This window comes from Myodes glareolus, chromosome 22 (assembly GCF_982192425.1).
Source record: "Myodes glareolus chromosome 22, mMyoGla1.1, whole genome shotgun sequence".
Classification (NCBI taxonomy): Eukaryota; Metazoa; Chordata; class Mammalia; order Rodentia; family Cricetidae; genus Myodes; species Myodes glareolus.
In genome coordinates, this window is record NC_142047.1 from 14,471,495 (window position 1) to 14,489,348 (window position 17,854).

The 17,854-nt window shown below is 44.5% G+C and overlaps 1 protein-coding gene across 2 annotated transcripts in view; it reads right to left on the bottom strand.

The window, feature by feature from the left end:
• Positions 1-3,692: 3,692 nt before the first annotated feature.
• Positions 3,693-17,854, bottom strand: part of Mylk3 (myosin light chain kinase 3) — a 51,188-nt gene continuing 37,026 nt past the window's right edge. For both annotated transcript variants that reach the window (XM_048434652.3, XM_048434651.3), the window contains exons 10-13: positions 12,963-13,091; positions 8,445-8,597; positions 6,423-6,555; positions 3,693-4,934 (exon numbers count right to left, since the gene is read on the bottom strand). In XM_048434652.3, coding sequence (XP_048290609.3) covers positions 4,875-4,934; positions 6,423-6,555; positions 8,445-8,597; positions 12,963-13,091 — 475 coding nt within the window. In that variant the 3' untranslated portion in view covers positions 3,693-4,874. The remainder of the gene's footprint in view (positions 4,935-6,422; positions 6,556-8,444; positions 8,598-12,962; positions 13,092-17,854) is intronic.

The window sequence follows — 17,854 nt, forward strand, 5'->3', positions numbered from 1 at the left end:
TTGCAGGCCATGCTGCCTCCAGTCATCCCCTGACTTTAACTGCAGCAGCAGGAAGAACAGCCTTCTGAACTGTCCTGTCTCTTGCGGCTTCCTGCTCCCCAGCAGTGACTGCCTGTGGAGCAGAGGAGGCTCCAGTTTGCTGACGCCTGTTGGGTCTGGGTGGGGTGCAGGTCCTGCTCTCTGTGGTTCAGCGGTCCTGCTGGAGGCCAGCAAGGGTGGTGGCTGACAAACTTCACTGCATCACAGGCACCCAGGTAACTGCCATTGAAAGGACTTTGAGAACAAGCCATCCACAGGCTTGGCTGGCTGGGAGCTTAGTCAGGAAGGGACACACTATTTTCGAGGTACCTGGCTGAGCCACTTTTACTTCTCTGAGCCCAGGAATAGACCTAAAATGGCAGTGTTTCCTGGAGGCCTCAGCTTACAGCCATCACTGAGCCATGCACCGCGTGTTCCTATCACTCCCCTGCACACTCAGAAGAGGCAGGCAGGGACTGTGTTGTTCGGTCCCTTTAAGAGACAAACCCTGCCCAGCCCAGTCCCCCCTCCACTGCTGAAGTAGGCAGATCTGGATCTTTCTTTAGTCATCAGTCTTAGCCCTTTCTTTTCCATCTCTCTCCCAAAGACGCAGCTTCTGCCTATGCTCCCTTCTCCCCACTTTTCCCCTTCCCCCAAGCTCTCTCTCTGTTTCTCACCCTCTCTCTCTCTCTCTGCCTCCTTCTGCTCTTCTTCCTTCTCCCCTTTCCACCTTTCCACTCTATAACCCATTAAATAAATATCCAACCTCGCTCTGCATGGCATGCCTATCCCTCTTGATCTCTCACTCATCATGTGACTCTATACCTAGGACCCGCTGGCCCTCATGACCCATGGGCCACTCAGGGGTTCCCTGCCTGGGACCCAGCTGCCTTTGTGGCCCGCCGGGGTCTCGGTTCCTACTGCCCCCTGCCTGTCGCCCCTCGGGGAACCTGCAGCATTTTACTTAAACCATAACAGGCTGCACTTCTGGGACTACAGCACCAGGAGCTTGTCAGGAGCATGAACCAGGTGACACCTTCACTTCCCAGAGTCCTTCAGTAGTCCAAAAACGTACCGCCAGTGTGGGGGGAAAAGCAGAATATTTGCAATATCTACAAACTCTAAAAATCTCTGCATTTGTTTCTGCTCCACCTCAGCTCCTCTGGCTATCAAAATACACCCAAGCAAATGCACAGACAGCGGTCTACTCTTTTCTTGTCCCAAATCTACAATTATATGCAATTTTTTACTCCTGATCATCACCTCCTTTCCACATTTATTATTTATTTGCGAGCTCACTTCTCACCTCCACACCTGCGGTGTCTTATTCATCTGCAGCATCTATCGTGTTCTTCATTTGTACCACTGACCACACATCCTGGCACCATCTGCTGTGAGCCCCACACTGGGGGGCATCTGTCAGGGTTCAGCCTTGAAGGACTTGTTCCAAGGTAGGGACGTGTGGATTAGAAATGTTAGGTAGGAAAAACAGACACAAAAAAGGGGACAGAGACACAGAATAGTTGGGAGGGCAACACTGAATACTGAATTTGCCCCATTTCTATTTTCTTAAGCTTTATATACTCCATTCTTTGTCCATGTTTATTTTCCATATGCTTTGCATACCCCACTCCAAAAGAGGGGGAAGAAGGCAAAATCCTGCTTTACCATGATACAAAGAACAAACAAAGCAATTACCTCTTCAATATCCAAAACATCAAGTAACCGTATCCTGAGTTAAGTATTCTGTTGTTTAGGCAGAATATGCAGTGACCACACCTTAGGCCAAGCATTTTGTAGACAGCCACACCCTGGGTTAAACCTCCATTCATAACCTTGAAGGTGCAATAATAGGCCTGAACTCTCTGACCTTTAGTCAAGGTGGAGTGGATCCACATCCTTGAGCTCTGACAAACGACCTCATCAGGCCAAGAGCAAATAACTACACTCCATTCCTTTTCTTCCAGTTATTACATTTTTCCCCTCCTGCATGGTTTTCTGCACCTTGAGGGTTTGGTGTGTATATATGATTGTGTTTTTCTCTTTAAGGCTGACATTGGGATGCTGTGCCCAATCAGTACTGAAGACCCCAGCAACAGCCACTTGCTCCTGGTGCTTTGACCAGCTAGACACCAACTGTAACAGGAACTCCTCATGGCGGGAAGCAGCAGCAATATCTGGGTTTAAGCACAAATATTTAGAGGGCAATTTAATAGGGACATCACTTCCATCTAACCCAACAACAGACCCAAGTCTTTCCTAGACACAGGTTTTTGCCCTGTTTTATAAGAGGAAGAATGGGATCCCTCCTGTGAAGGGGGCTTTAATCCTATTGAAAAAGTTAGTTGTACCTTCAATTCAAATATTTGTCACATTGTTAGACTCTAACAATTTGGTTAAATTGTTGAAGTTAATTTAAATGGATGATTTAGAGGAATGGTGAGAAAATTAAAATTGTGCACATGGCTTGTTTTGCATTGCTATTGGACAAGCTTATCTGGATCTGTGCAACAACTTGTGTGTGTCTCCAGGAAGATTCAGCTTCCACCAAGGGTCCTCAGTCCCAGGAGAGTAAGAATCACTCTCGTAGACAGAACTCAGAAGATCAGTTCTAGTCCTCTCCAGGCTATGAGACTGCACTTACTTACTTCCCCAGAGAGATAACTGACCTTCTGCCAGATCCCCGACTGTCTCTCTAAGATGGCATTCACAGCCCTGCTTCAGATGTCCATTTGTGGTCACCTTGGAGCAGGCTTTAACATGACGGTGTGTGTTGGGGTGTGTAAGAAAGCTGTGAAACTGACACACATCTAGCTAAAATCTAAAAGTCACTACAGTGACCGAAAGTGCTGGGTGACAACGATCTGGGGGCTGAAGAGACGACTCAGTGGGGAAACTCCTTGCCATACAGACATGAGGACCTATGCTCAATCCCCAGCAGCCACGTCATTTCTGAGTTACCATCAGAAAGCTGGACATCACAGTCATCTTTTTCTTCCTTAAAGTGTATATCACTGTCCAGAGTTATGAGACTAGAAATTCATAACCAAGAAAGGGGATGTCAGCATGGGTAAGAATTGGAAGAGAAGCAGGGGATTTAAAAGCCTATTCAAAATGATCAAATTTGCTCTTGAAGGCTGATGGGTTATAAAATTTCAAATAATACTAAAGAAATGTAGGTTGATATTGGTTCTTTTATTTTCTATTTAATTGGAATGGTTTTTTGAGACGGGGCCTCATCATGTAGCTCAGCTGGCCTCAACTTGAAATCCTCCTGCCTCAGACTTTTGAGTGTTGGGATTGCAGGTATAGTCACTATACCTGGCTGATGTTTTTCTTCTTTTCTTTCCATTTAGTTTTTCGAGACAGGGTTTCACTGTGTAGCCTTAGATGTCCTGGAACTCACTCTGTAGACCAGGCTGGCCTCGAACTCAGATATCTGCCTGCCTCTGCCTCCTGAGTGCTGGGATTAAAGGTGTGACACCACTACCTGACCAGTATTGATTCTTAAAAGAGGAGTTAAAACATCCAAGGGTTCTTCTCAGATATCCTGGGAGCAGAGTGGAGTAGTATGAGATTGATGCTAAGTCAGTCATAATTCTAAGAACTCTTGACACTGGAAACCTTTGCACTGGGGGAAAAAATGACAGGACTTTCCTTGCAAAAGAATGTACTGAGTTTTTTCAATGATATTCTTTATTCTTTGAACACTCCATACAGTAGTACAATGCATAGTGATCATATCCATCTACCTGCCTCCAGTTCTCCCTAATATCCTCCCACCCCTTCTCCTTCCTAGCTTCATATCCTCTTTTCATTTGTTTTGCTATTAGGAAACCCCCAAGTCTAACAGTACTGCCCGTATGCACATGGGTGGGTAGCATCCGCAGGGGCATAAACAGCTACCACTAGAGGCTGGAGGAGAATGATTCTCCCTACCCCATTAGTTACCGATTGCCAACAGCTCCACCAATAAGGGTGAACCTCAGGAGTTCCCTCCCCTCCGTTTTTGACTGACTTGATCTTGTAGCTATAGATGCTGTGAATTGGATGCCTGCGAAAGTCGTGTCTAGGAGACAGCACTTCAGAGCACTCGCTCATCCTCCTCCCCAACTCTTAGATTCTTTCTGTCCTCTCTTCTGTGGCTTTCCCTGAGCCTTGGATGGTGGGATGGTAACAAGATGACTCACCCGGAGCTGAGCCTACTTGCTCTGCACTTTGTCTCGTTCCCAGTCTGGGCACTCACTACCACCACTGCAAAAAGGAGCTTCTCTGACCAGGTGCAAGCAGCTCAAGTCTATCGAATCCTTTTTAAAAATATACTTTATTAATTCTTTGAGGATTTCATACAATATGTTCTGATCACATTCATTCTCCACTCTTGCCACTAACCCTTTCCAGATCCAGACTTCCCTCATTACTGGGTTCTTTAATCATGACAAGTTTGGAATTCAAACTTGACTAAAGCCAGGTAGGACTTCCCTGCCCATCCTGAGCATGCCTTCTCTTATTACCAACAGAAAGGGTCCTAGGGAGGAAGCGGTGCATCAGACCTGGAGATCTTACAAGGCAGAGAAACATTCCTACAGCTTAAAACACAAAACCAAACCGAACACTTTTTATCCACAAGGGAGGCAGCAACAACCTTTCTTCTTCCCTAGCTTTCTTCCTTTTCCTTTCCTTCTCTCTTTCTTCTTCTTTTCTTTCTCTCTCTTTCTCCCGTCATCCTTTGCAAACCAAGAAGAATCAATAATAGCAAAAGACCAGGCTATATAAAATCTTGAATAAGCTCTTCATACAACCACCGCATGTTGTCTCAAGAATTCCTGGGCCCAGTGGAGCAGCAGAATTGAAGATTAGGGACACGTTGGAAATTTCCTTAACCGGTTGACTGCAGTCACCACGTGGAAATGTTTCTTGAAGTAAAGTGGGGGAAGGGGATAAAAGAGAAACAAAGGAATATCTTTAGATACACGTAAGAGGAAATGATGAAAAAACAAGCCTAGGCATGTGGGCTTACTAAAAACTAGTGCTCTGTGTGTGAACAGTGGGTCTCTGACTCTCGTGCCTTCTCTTGGGCTCTTTTCCTTCTGCTTGCTTTGTCCAATTCCAATGTGCTAGGTTTTTCTTTGTCTTATTATGTCTTATTTTATTATCATCCCTCCAAAGCCTGTTTGTTTTCTAATGAGAGACAGAAAAGGAGTGGATCCAGATGAGAGGGGAGGTAGGGAGGGACTGGGAGAAGTAGAGGGAGAGGAAACCATAATCAGGATATATTATGTGAGGGGAAAAAACTATTTTTAATAAAATGAAAAATAGGGTGGGGTCAAAAAAAAGAAAAATAAATAAAACTGGTGCTCCAAAGGGGGACCAAATTTCTGAGTCATAACTGAGAAGAAAATTTATTCTGACCTTTCAAGTGGAAAATAGAACTCACTGTAACAAGTTTTCAAATTATGACTCATAGTCACCAACAGGTCACCAAATCCAACCTGTGCACTAGAAGCAAATGGCACAGAAAAGAAAACAGACTGACCTACACTTCTGGAGTAGTGTAAGTGTGCTGTAAAACAGGGCTGTGTGCACATTTATGCTTAAGTCCTGGATCCAAGGAAAGGGGTTTTGCTTTCATTGTCTGTTTCTGAGTTGGGAGAGATATAGGTGTGGGTTTCCTGTTTGTTTGTTTGTTTGTTTGTTTGTTTGTTTGATGCTGAGGTTTGAACCAAGAGCCTCACACATGCCGAACCCAGCACAAAATCCTGTTGTTATTTCTCCCCATGGGGAATCTAAATCAACACCAAAATTTGGCAAGCTAGTTCCCTGGAAAACAATTGCTGTTAAGACAGGTTCTGTGTTGATATGATCAAACAGATCCATGGTGAATAACACGTAAAATACAGCTTTTCCATCTCACATCTCTGAAATGTGAGAGGATCAAGCCTCTAGCTACACACAGCTAAGCCAGGATCCTCCCTCTGTCGCCACTGAGAATATGCACTTAGTTTCATCCTGGTACTTCAAGAATTCAGATAGCTAAGGGCTAACATCATTTTTATACCAGTGATTTCTGATCTGTGGCATGTTTGTTTGTTTGTTTGTTTGTAACCTTATCTCACTATGTAGCCCTGGCTTGTCCTGGAACCTGAGGTGTAGAGTAGGTTAGCCTTCAATTCAGTGATCTGCCTGCCTCTTTCTCTGCCTCTCAGGTCCCTGAGTTTAAAGGCATCTACCATCATGCCCACCCCGTGTCATCTCATAATCCAGCTAGCATCTGCAACATGAGAGAATTTTCCCTTTAAATAGCCATTGTATCAGGAATCCATGTATTAGTTAAAATTTGGCTGTAATTCTTTCAAAGGACAGAAGACAAATGTGGCTTTGACTGAAGCAAAAAACCAAAATACCTTCCATTTGCTCTGGGCCATATATTTCTGCAGCAATACTTGGGATCTGAGACGAACGTTGGACCCCGAGGCTTTGGCAGGCAAATGGTTTAACCACTCGTGTTTCAGGCACTGTGTGGCGCTCATCCTGCAGCTGTGGAGTCAAACGCAGTAGGAAGTTTGAGTTGCACTAGCCTTTGAGAGTTGTCTAAAAGTCTGTTCCATTGGGTAGGAAGCCTGAGTCGATGGAACAGGTTCATGCAGGCACCCGATCTTCCACTCCTCACAAGAGACAGGAAGTTGTCAGTGAAAGTTTCCTGACCTCCGGGGAATCTTGCGTCCCAGTGACTCACAATTACCTCCCGTGAAGGGCTGGGGAAGTTAAGGCAGAGCAAAGGAAGACCCAGGAAGACCCGCTTGGATTGCTTTTAGGAGAATGTGGTGTTTGAACAAAACCATTTCTCGTGGCAGAGTCTAGCGCATCAGTCGGCTCATCTGAACTACAAGTTTGGGGGTTCCACCCAGGTCTGTACAGTTCTCTCTCTCTTTTTTTAATATTTATTTATTTATGTATTATGTATACAATATTCTGTCTGTGTGTATGTCTGCAGGCCAGAAGAGGGCACCAGACGTCATTAGAGATGGTTGTGAGCCACCATGTGGTTGCCGGGAATTGAACTCAGGACCTTTGAAAGAGCAGGCAATGCTCTTAACCACTGAGCCATCTCTCCAGCCCCCCAGGTCTCTACAGTACAAAGAGAGTAGTGAGCTTTCCTAAAGCCTGGACTCTTGGGCCTTTCTCCTGGGGGTGTACTTTTGTTGTCATTGGTTGTTTTCAATTATTTTATGTCTGAGTATCAAAAATTTTAAGTTCACTTGACACAAGCTAGGGTCATCTGAGAAGAGGGAACCTCAACTGAGAAAATACTTCCATAAGATGTGGCCGAAGGCAAATCTATAGGACATTTTTTGATTCGTAATTGGTGGGAGGAGGACCCAGCCCATTGTAGATGGTGCCATTCCTGGGCTGGTGGTCCTGGGTTCCATAAGAAAGCAGGCTAAGCAAGCCATGCAGAGCAAGCCAGTAAGCAGCACCCCTCCACAGTCTCTGCCTCGGCTCCTGCCTCCAGATTCCTAGCCTGTGTGAGTTCCTGTCCTCACTACTTTGGATGGCAAACTATTATATGAGACCATGAGTGCAATAGACCCTTTTCTCCCCAAATTTGTTTTCGGCATGGCGTTTCATCACTGTAATAATCACCCTAAGACACTGCTGAAATCTAAAGAGGCCCTTGTGACCAAGAAACAAAGCACTCAGACCTGTATTCTGAAAGACGACACCTTCATATCTTGTTGTGAATATTAGTTTAACTTCGTAAAGATGTGTTGCATTTGTCTACCTTGCCTGCCTAAGGTACCTGACTGGTCTAATAAAAAACTAAATTGTCATAGCTAGGAAGGAAGTATAGGCAGGACTTCCAGACAGAGAGAGTGAGGAGGAGGAGGAATCTAGGTTCCAGAGAGACACAGGGAGATAAAGAATAAAAACAAGAGACAGCAGGGAGATGCCAGGGGGCAGCCAGACACAGAGCAAGCAAGAAAGTAGAACATAGAGTGAAAGGAAGGTAAAAAGCCCTGAGGCAAAACATAGATGAAGAGAAACAGGTTAAATTAAGTTAAAGAGCTAGGGAAACAAGCTAAGCTAAGGCCGAGCATTTATAACTAATAGTAAGTCTCCGTTTCATTATTTGGGATAAAGAAAGAGCTCGGACATACTATCTCAACTTTTTTCAATGTTAACTTATTGTAAGTGATAACTTGGAAATAGGAATAGGACTCACTTGTAATAAAACTCTTTCTAAGATTCTGTCTTGTCTAGTTGTTTTTAGAGTAATTCCCGTTGCCCTGCTGCTGCACCTTTTAATGTTCCACACAAGTAACAGACTAAGAAATCCCCCAGGCTAAAAGGATTCAGCATTCCAGCTCAGCACACAGACCAGGGTTCATTATAATGGTCACTGAGTGACCAGAAATTAAAAATACCTCTTCTCTTTGACCAGCAACCGGGAGACAAAGTCCTTGGCATCCTCTGACAGCCCTTTGAAGGTATCAGCATCAAAATCCCAGCTACAGTTCACAATGAAATTCATGGTCTCTGCATCAGTTTCCCCTAGAAATGGGGACAAACCACTGAGTCTACAGAGGAGAGAAAGGACCATGAGTGAAGTCAGCTCAGTAGGTCACGAGCTCTACTTCCATTACTTCTCCACTGCCTGTGGTTCCACGTGAAGGAGGCAGGCGAGGGACAGACATTCTGAACAGCCTATCATGTACCACCTTTTTCTTATCTCTAGAGGATCCGGAGAGTGGAGCCTAACGCAATGTGTCCAGCTGTCAAGTGTGTACCTGTTTATTTTTGTTGTTCTTTTTGTTTTCTGAGATGGTGTCTTTCTAGTTAACCCTTGCTATTCTGTAACTCACTGTGTAGACCAGGTTGTCCCTGGACTCAGAGAGATCCTCCTGCCTTTGCCTCCTGAGTGCTGGGATTAAGGGTGTGCACCACCATGCCCAGTGTGTGTATTTATTTAAAATTAGCTTTCTATTTCTCTGGGACAGCTAGGGGCTAATAGATACTATTGTCCTTCAAACTAATGAAATATTGGCTTTACTATGCTCAGGCTAAGGCAGAGAGACAAGATAACCTAACTTCCCCATCTCTTCTTCTCTTGCCCCCAGCCCCCATCATGGTCCAGTTAAGTCTGGACTCTTCCAGATACCTCATAACTACAATAAAACCCTTTTCCTCAGTCATTCTTAGGAGCAGCCACATCCTCATTTTCATTCTTTTAGTGCTGAAACCACAGGATTGGTGCTTATGTACTCCCTTCCAGGGGACTCGGCCTCTCCAAACCAAGCTGCTGATCTGACTGTCCCAGGGTATGCAGGGACCACTTGTATCTGCTGACTTCTGCCTCCCACCACATTTGACTCCAAATTCTAGAGTCTAACTCCTCATAACTTCTTTCTTCCACCTGCTCTAGCCATCCGCCTCTCCTCACCTACTGGGTAAGTGTCCTCTCTCTGGCTTCTGGAGCCCCTGTGTCCTCTGGAGCATCCACCACACGGGCATCTTTCTCCTATGAAGCCTCCGGCACCTTCTGGGGCCCCACCCCTTGAGCAGCCCTTACACACTTCCCTCTACTGGAACCCTCCCTTTTCCCAAGAGCTTCTCCTGTCCGCCTCCAGCTGTTTTCTCTGCTACTCGCATCTCTCTTCTTGTACTCTGTGCACCCTGGAGCTGCCCGCTTTGTCTGCTGTGCCAGGAAGCTCCTCTCACCCTACTGGGGCCCTATCACGTGTAAAGGGATGCCCCTGTTCTGTGTTTGGGACACGGTTTGTGTGGAGACGCCCTGGATTGGCATTGTTGTCACCACAACACTTACCTCCTCTGCTCCCTTTGTTTAGGAGCATCTTTGCCTTCCCTGAGGAGCTGCAGCCCTATGGCCTCTAGGAATCCTCCTTCAGGCAGAGTTCCTATCTGCGGACCTTGGTTCTTACAGCTACATTGTTCTCTGCTCTCACGCTCCCTCTTGGAACTCACCCGACCCTCCCTTGGGTGGAGTCCATTTTTTAGCTCTTTCTCCTTTTAGTCTCGGGCTCAGATTTTGTTAAAACTCACTGTCTTACTGCAAATGGTTTGGCCTCAGTTCAGCTCAATCAATGACCAAAAACTGGCACACTGGGTTTTCAAATTCTCCCCAATCACAACAGCTTCTGCCACCATACAAAAGACCCCAAACCTCTTAGATATAAACTTTCCCTGCTCTACAGTCCCCAAAGTCTCCATTCTCCACTCTTTACAGTCTTTTATCTCTACAATTTCTCTGCACTCTGCTCTCAAGGAGTCTTCTGAGACTATTGTGTAAACACTCTTTATCTCAGCATTTGAAATCTCACTGATGTGGTTAAAGAATCTATCACACACACACACAAAAAAAAAAACTAGCTTGAAACCTAAAACAAAAGATTTAGTATTAATTTGCTATATGTGATTCAACTGTTATAAAAAAATAGATCTGCTTACACTATGTATAACTTGAATTTAACGCTTGTTTAGGAAAATAGATGTTTTAAATAGCAATCATGTGGCTTGCCTCCATCTTGACTGATGACCTCATTAGGATAGAAGCAACCACATGGCTGGCAGCCACCTTTACTAAGGTTAAAGGGTACATACCATGTAACTTCACCACCATCTTGGTGAAGATGGACATGTGGTACAAACCAACTAAAACAACAATCATAAAACTTCTTAGTCCTACTAGGCCCTCTGTGTATCATTGTATTTCCTTTTAGAGAAATACATCAGCAGGTCTCCAAAATATCTTGAATTGGGATGGAGTTTTGTTTGATGATAAATTCCTAAAGTTATAAAGATCTACTCAGGTTAATAGAAACTGGCTTAGAGCTGTATGCATAACTACATATGTCTTTGTTAACTGTGTTCAACAACTGACTTCTAGAAAGCTTAAATAAGGAATAACATATTTGGAAATAAGGTTTATAAATTCCCAAGGTCTTCTTGGGTTAGCAGTAACAGACTTGAAGATACATGTCTAGCCTCGTTGTCTTTGCTAACTTTGTTAAACTTTCACTATTTGGATAAACTGATCCATATAAGAAATTATGATATTCTGTAATCATGTACTATAAAAAGATCAAGAAAATAAAGACCCCAATCCCTCTGTAGATTGTATTTAAAATTCCCAGTCTCTATATGAACTGTATTTATAGTCTAAAGTTTTATTTTGATACTAAAGAATCTTCAACTCAAAATTTTAAGGCCCAAACTTAACAGGGATAAAACTAAAATCCTAATCTTATGAAAGCTACTAACTTGTAAACTGTTAAAAAAAATAATTAAGACTTGCAAGTTAATGGTCAGTCACCTTACTAAAAATGATCAGATTCTTCCATGTGCTTAGAACTAGCCTCATAGTCATGCTAAGTACAAATGTAATTTATTTAGTGAGCTTTATGTTGCCTCCTGTGTATGTTCCCAAAGTTAAGCCAAAAGTAAGTAACTAAAAACAAGTTTGTTTATATCAAGTATACTTAATAGATAATGGTCCTCAAACTCTTCAGAGATCTATAAATATATCAGTTAAAGTGTTTAACATATCAAATTGGATCCTGGACAGCCCTCCCAGTAATCACTCAGTACCTGTGGTTCCTCCCATACTTCCCAGCATCACTCAGTACCTGTGGTTCCCCACATCCCTCCCAGAATCACTCAGTACCAATGGCTCTCCCAACTCTCCCAGCATCACTCAGTACCTGTGGTTCCTCCCATCCCTCCCAGCATCACTCAGTACCTGTGACTCCTCCCAACTCTCCCAGCATCACTCAGTACCCGTGGCTCCTCCCATCCCTCCCAGCATCACTCAGTACCTATGGCTCTCCCAACTCTCCCAGCATCACTCAGTACCTGTGGCTCCTCCCATCCCTCCCAGCATCACTCAGTACCTGTGGCTCCTCCCATCCTTCCCAGCATCACTCAGTACCTACGGCTCCTCCCATCCTTCCCAGCATCACTCAATACCTGTGGTTCCTCCCAGCTCTCCCAGCATCACTCAGTACCTATGGCTCTCCCAACTCTCCCAGCATCAGTCAGTACCTGTGGCTCCTCCCATTCCTCCCAGCATCACTCAGTACCTGTGGCTCCTCCCATCCTTCCCAGCATTACTCAGTACCTACGGCTCCTCCCATCCCTCCCAGCATCACTCAGTACCTATGGCTCTCCCAACTCTCCCAGCATCAGTCAGTACCTGTGGCTCCTCCCATTCCTCCCAGCATCACTCAGTACCTGTGGCTCCTCCCATCCTTCCCAGCATCACTCAGTACCTACGGCTCCTCCCATCCCTCCCAGCATCACTCAGTACCTATGGCTCTCCCAACTCTCCCAGCATCACTCAGTACCTACGGCTCCTCCTATTCCTCCCAGCATCACTCAGTACTTGTGGCTCCTCCCATCCCTCCCAGCATCACTCAATACCTATGGCTCCTGACAGCACTTCTCACCTGCCCCCTACCCTATATCTCTCCCTCCCAGGGACTGGATTCCCTTTCCCCAGCTTCTCTTTTCTATATAAATTCATTTATTGTGGCTAAGCATTTGGCTCCTGGTTCCTCTCTTGGCCTCTTGGTCCCCTTACCCCCCACCCCTTCTTCTCTTCCTCTCTCACTCTTCATTCCATCCCCAGGGCTCGGTTCAGTCTGGACTCTTCCAGGTGCCTCTGGCTGTCCGCTCCCTCATAACTACACTGAAACCTTCTTCTCAACCATACCTAGAACAGTCATGTCCTCATCTTCTTTCAGTATCTAGAAGTAAGATCCATTTGTAGCACATCCTTAGCTGACTGCCTTTCTTGAATCTCACTAGTCTGCTCCTCTATGAGTGGTCCTGAGAACACTTCCCAAATTGTGTTTTTCCGCTTCTAAAAGTACCACCACAAGACGGACAGCCCAAGTCCCACCCAGAACGAGGCCCTGGATACTCACAGCATGTAGGTGATAACTCCCACACTCCACATGTCTGTCGGGAATGAGACAAACTCATAGTTAACAACTTCTGGGGCCAGGAACTCTGGAGTCCCAAAGTTCACCTTTAGCTTCTCCCGAGGCTTGTACCTGAGGAAAAGGGAGAGAATGCACCATGGGAGAGAACATGTGGATGCACATGTGGATTCAACCTGTCAGGCATGTTGCGTGGACCCAACACTCACACTACACACGACGTTTCCCAGGGAATAACCACACCCTCAGACATGCCTTCCAGCCTTAAGTTAGTGGTAGAGCAGAAAGCTACACTCCTCCCAGCCACTTACAATCTGAAGATGAGAGAAGACTAATATATCTTACTTGGTGCACCCCACATGAATGAGCACAGACAAATGGAGCAGAGTGTCTGGAGAGTGACTGCTCTGTTGGTTTACACAACGTCATAGTAAGAAAAAGAAACAGAGGTCATCCTCAACAATCATTAGAGAAATACAAACTAATAATAAAACATGGCCCCATATGCACCTATATAAATGTGTGTAAACACACACACACACACACACACACACACACACACACACACACCCCTATGGGGAGGGAGAGAAACTCTAGCAAGTGTTAACTAGAATGCAGAGAATTCCCATCCTTTATGGAGTGTAGGTGAGGAATGTGAAGTGGAGCAGACACTAGGGAAAACAGAAAAGTGAGCAGGGTGTGATGTCGTAAACTGTGATTCTAACACCCAGGAGGCGAACACAGGAGGACCAAGATGAGTTTGAGACCAGGATAAGTTACACAGTGAGCTTAAGCAAGCTTGGATGACTGACTCTGTCCCAACAAAACAAAATCCTGAGAGATGACCAATCAAAAAATTAAAAAAATAGGATTATGTGATGTAGCAATGTTTTGAGCATGTATTCAAAAGCATTGAAAGTGGGACTCCAGGGGACAGTGGTGGCTTTCCTCTGTCCCCTTTCTACCCCCTGCGTCCTGGGATGTGATAGTTATTCCTCTAGAAGTGGGAACACCTTACTGCATTCCTCGGTGCTGGGGCTGGCCACCAGAATTGCTTTAGTCAGAGGAATCGGAGTAAAAATGACACTGAGTCAATAACCAAGCTAGGCCGTAACTGCCCCTGTGTTACAGACATGAGAAGGGAGTGAGAAACACAGGGCTTATCTGACCTCACCGAGGGGCTGGAGAGATGGCTCAGTGGTTAGGAGACGGGAACGTTTGCAGAACACCTAGATGCCCAGAACCCATATGGTGGCTCACAACCATTTGTAACTCCGTTTCCAGGGGATCCAGTGCCTTCTTCTGGCCTCTGTAGACACTGTACATGTGTGCATAGACATACACACAGGCAAAACACTCACATACATATGCATATACATATATATGTAATTAGATAAAATGTAACACTAACTAAACTGAGCCAGCTCAATGATCTCAAAGAGTGGTGTGTAGGTAAATGTTCAAAATTAGTTGTCTAGATCTTTTTAAAGATTGAATCTGCAGTAATTGCCAGTTTGGATGTTGTAAATACTGATTTTTCTCAGAGTAGTTTCAAGGGACCAAAATGAAGTCACTGAGTGGTAAGATTCTGTGGCCTGTCAGTAACAGTTAAGCTTTTGAGCCTAACATTCAGGGTTCTTCTTGAGGGCATTCATCCCCTACTGTGCTCTCCTCAGCTTGCTCTGCTCACACACACCTGTCCTCAGGCCAGAACTAGTGCCATACACACACACACACACACACACACATACACACACACACACACACACACACACACACACACACATTCTTAGCACTCAGAAGGGTGAGGAAGGGCGATCACAAGTTTGAGGCCAGCCAAGGGCTGCATAAGACCTTGTCTCAATAACAAACCGATAAGCAAAGCTATGCAGTGGCGCTGGCTACAACGCCAACACTAAAGAGGTGGAAGTCGGAATATTAAGACTTAAAGGTCAAGGTCATCCTCACTATAGAACAAGTTTGAGGTGTCAGAGACGTTTCCTGTTGCCTACAAGATGCAGGACTCTCGGCTACTTCTCCAGCACCATGTCTGCTGTGCCACGAAGACGATGGGCTGAACTTCTGAAACTATAAGCAAGCAACCTCAGTTAAACATTTTATTTATAGGAGTTGCCATGATCATGGTGTCTCTTCACAGCAATAGAAACCCTAAGTAAAAGCCAGTGACATAGGCCGGAACAGGCCTGAGACAGCAAGCTCCACAGGAGTAGATACAGGGGAGCAACTGCTGAGCCAGTGGGCCAGAGCCAGAGACTGTTGTGGGTCCAGGCATGAATCTGAGACCTTCAAGGGAGCAGACATGAGCCAGGACCTCTGCAAGCCTGGGTGTCAGTATGGAACCTCTGACGTAGTAGGCCTGAGTCAGGTCCTCTGCCCGTCAGGGCACAGATGAGTCTGGGACCTCCAAGGGAGTAGATCGGAGCCAGAGACCATTGCAGAACCAACCCCAAGCCAGGAACCTCCTCAAGAGTGGGTTCAGACCAGGGACATTTATGGAGGCAGTACTGAGCCAGCAACCTGGATCAGAACAGACCTGAGACAGCAAACTTCACAGGTACAGGGGAGCAACTACTGAGCCAGTGGGCCAGAGTCAGAGACTGTTGTGGGTCTGGGCATGAATCTGGGACCTTCAAGAAACAAGACAAGGCTGTTCACTCTCTGCATATCTATTCAATATAGTTCTTGAAAAACAGGACAACAAAAGGAGATCAAGGGGATACAAATAAGAAAAAAAGTCAAACCTTCACTATTTGCTGATGATATGATAGTTTACATAGATGACCCCAAAAATTCTACCAAGGAACTTCTACAACTCATAAACATTTTCAGTAATGTAGCAGGGTACAAGATTAACTCGAAAAAAAAAATAAGTAGCCCTCCTTTACACAGATGATAAATGGACTGAGAAAGAAATCAGAGAAATATCACAATAGCCACAAATAGCATAAAATATCTTGTTGTAACTCTAACCAAACAAGTGGTAGACTTGTATGACAGGAACTTTAAATCTTTGAAGAAAGGAATTGAAGAAGACACCAGAAAGTGGAAAGATCTCCCATGCTCTTAGGTAGGTAGAATTAACATAGCAACAATAGCAATCTTATGAAAAGCAATCTACAGATTCAATGCAATGCCCAGCAAAATTCTTCACAGACCTCAAAAGAACGATACTCAACTTCATATGGAAAAGCAAAAAACCCAGGATAGCCAAAACAATCCTGTACAATAAAAGAATTTCTGGTGGTATCACAATCCCTGACTTCAAACTCTACACAGGGCTACAGTACTAAAAACAGCCTGGTACTGGCATAAAAACCAACAGGAAGACCAAAGGAGCCGAATAGAATACTCAGATATTAATCCATACACTTTCAAACACCTGATTTTTGGCAAAGAAGCAAAAAATACCAAATGGAAAAAATAAAGCATATTTAATAAATTGTGCTGGCATAACTGGATTCAACATGTAGAAGAATGAAAATAGATCCATATCTATCACCATGCATAAAACTCAAGTCCAAATGGATCAAATAGCTTAAGTCACACTGAACCTCATAGAAGAGAAAGTGGGAAGTACACTTGAATATTGGCACAGGAGATCACTTCCTAAATAACCCCAGCAGCACAGACACTGAGAGAAACAATTAATAAATGGGACCTCCTGAAACTGAAAAGCTTCTGTAAAGCAAAGGACATGGTCAACAAGACAAAATGACAGCCTACAGAATGGTAAAAGATTTTCACCAACCCCACATCAGACAGAGGTCTGATCTCCGAAATACACTCAAGAAATTGGTCATCAGAAGAACGAGTAATCCAATAAAAAAAAAATGGAGTACAGACCTAAACAGAGAACTCTCAACAGGGGAATCTAAAATGGCTGAAAGACACTTAAGGAAATGTTCAACATCCTTAGTCATCAGAGAAATGCAAATCAAAACAATTCTGAGCTTCCATCTGACACCTGTAAGAATAGCCAAGATCAAAAACACTGATGACAACTTATGCTGGAAAGAATGTGGGGTAGGGGGTTGGAAAGATGGCTCAGTGGTTAAGAGCATTGCCTACTCTTCCAAAGGTCCTGAGTTCAATTCCCAGCAACCACATGGTGGCTCACAACCATCTATAATGAGGTCTGGTGCCTTCTTCTGGCCTGCAGACATACACACAGACAGAATATTGTATACATAATAAATAAATAATTTAATTAAAAAAAAAAGAATGTGGGGTAAAGGGAACATTCCTGAACTGCTGGTGGGAACGTAATCTGGTACAACCCCTTTGGATGTCAGTGTGGTGATTTCTCAGAAAATTAGGAAACAACCTTCCTCAAGACCCAGCAATACCACTTTTGGATATATATCCAAAGGATGCTCAATCGTGCCACAAGGAGATGTGCTCAACTATGTTCATAGCAGCATTGCTTGTCATAGCCAGAACCTGGAAACAACCTAAATGCCCCTCAACCGAAGAATGGATAAGGAAAATGTGGTACATTGCTGTCAAGCCTGATGCTCTGAGTTCAATTCCTAGGACCCATTTATAGGAAGGAAAGAACCAACTCCTAGAAGTTGCCCTCTGACCTCCATACAGCATCTGCAGCATGTACTGTGCCTCTCTCATAAATAAATGTAACAAAAATTTTAATTGTATGCAATACAATTAATGCACTGATAGGAGAGCTGATAGAGTTTGCACTAGCAGGTAAGAACCCATCCAGCCCTCATGATCTGAGGGTGGTCTCCATATGAGCAAGAATGTCATTATGACATCACTGTATTAAATTCTTATTTTTAATTTTTTAATAGGTTTTTTTTTGGTTTTTCGAGGTAGTGTTTCTCTGTGTAGCTTCAGAG